General features: G+C 50.0%; 1 protein-coding gene across 1 annotated transcript; it reads right to left on the bottom strand.

The window, feature by feature from the left end:
- Positions 1-315: 315 nt before the first annotated feature.
- On the bottom strand, positions 316-900 carry CCDC70 (coiled-coil domain containing 70). Its single transcript, XM_076351901.1, is given in 4 exon segments — positions 316-348; positions 350-421; positions 423-501; positions 503-900. Coding segments are annotated over 4 exon segments (582 nt in total).
- Between the last annotated feature and the right edge of the window lie 579 nt (positions 901-1,479).

Raw genomic sequence — 1,479 nt, 5'->3', positions numbered from 1 at the left:
TCCAGAAGATGATCTCAGCCATTAAGCCCTCACCTTCTTGTGGCTTTACCCACCCACATGCCTCCTGGTGACAGGCCAGGAAATCAGAGGTTTACCCCATTCCTCAGGCTACAGGACCTCAAAAGAATAAATAATGTCCTGAAAACCTAAGTGCAATGGCTTTAAAGCAAATCGCATTAAAAAACCCTACTCTGATTTACTCCAAGAACTAGAGCTGTTATTTCAGAGAACTGGCTGAAGCGCAGCACTGCTTAAATAAAGTATCCACATCAGTGTACGTGGCTTTCCACATGTTTCTGAGCCTAGCAGAACAATTCATGCTTTTCCCCTGTGGACAGTGGCATCCCTGAGAGATAGCCTCTCTCTCAGGACCAAAGGCCTCTTCCCAGGTCAACCTTTCATACTCCTTGAGGTTTTTTTTCACCTTCCTGGAGGGCCTCCTCATCTTCCCAGAGAGCTCTCTCCTCTTCAAGGAGAGCTGTTTCATCTGCCCAGAGCTTCTTCATCTACCCATAGGACTCTGTCCTCATCCAGAAGGACCCTGTCTTTCTCCCAGAGGAGCTCATCTCCTTTCCAGAAATCCTTATCCTTCTTCCAGAAAGCATTATAGTCCTTCCAGAAGTCACAATACACCCTCCAGAAGGCTTCTGCTTCCTCCTGAATAGCCTTTTCTTCCTCCCAAAAGGCAGCTTCCTCCTCCCAGATGGGCTTTTCCTCTTCACAGAAAGCATGGATGGCCATCTTGAAATCTCTGATTTTTTCCTGAAAGCCCTTGATCTTCTCCCGAAAGCTCTTCATTGTCTCCTGAAAACTCTAAATCTCCTCCTGAAAGGCTTTCTCAGCCTGCAGCTTTTTGACGAGCTTCTGCTGGTGGGAGTTGCAGTAGGGAGAGCAGGACATCAGCTGGCAACGGCAGCTCCGGTTCACTGCTCGTCACTGATGGATTGGGCAGAGACCCAGCCCGGCCCCCCACCTCTCACCCTGTGACCCAACAGAGAGGGGAGCAATGGGTGTCAGTGATGACATCACCCAAACCTATGTCATAGCTGGCTTAAAACAATGTTATACCACAAGGGAAGACGTTTACCATGAGTGAAAAAGAAATCCCTGGCCAGGACTCAGATAGCATGAACTGCAGTGGCACCTGAAAGTCAGCCTGTGCCGTGCAGGGCGAAGGCTGGGATTTCTCTAAGTCATTTCCCACCGTGACTCCAGGTGCCACTGGCTTGGAGAGGGGTGAGGGGCTGTGCCAGGACCAGCCTTTGGCACTGCGCTGCTCCCCCTGGCCCCGATCAGCGGGTCCCAATCTGAAGGACAGACACCTCTGCCCTTTTCCCTCCGGTGCTCGAGGCACTCTCATCTCTCTGACCCTTGGCTATGTCTCCTGCCCCTTCTCAGACTCCCCCCAAAAAATTACAGCTTCCAGAATCACATGAAACTTGAAAAATGAAGAGAAAACAAAAATCTAATTTTCTGTTC

The sequence above is a fragment of the Aptenodytes patagonicus genome, chromosome 1, assembly GCF_965638725.1.
Source record: "Aptenodytes patagonicus chromosome 1, bAptPat1.pri.cur, whole genome shotgun sequence".
In the NCBI taxonomy this organism is placed as follows: Eukaryota; Metazoa; Chordata; class Aves; order Sphenisciformes; family Spheniscidae; genus Aptenodytes; species Aptenodytes patagonicus.
The sequence above is the reverse complement of the archived record's forward strand: the minus strand, read 5'-3'. Positions and strand labels throughout refer to the sequence as shown.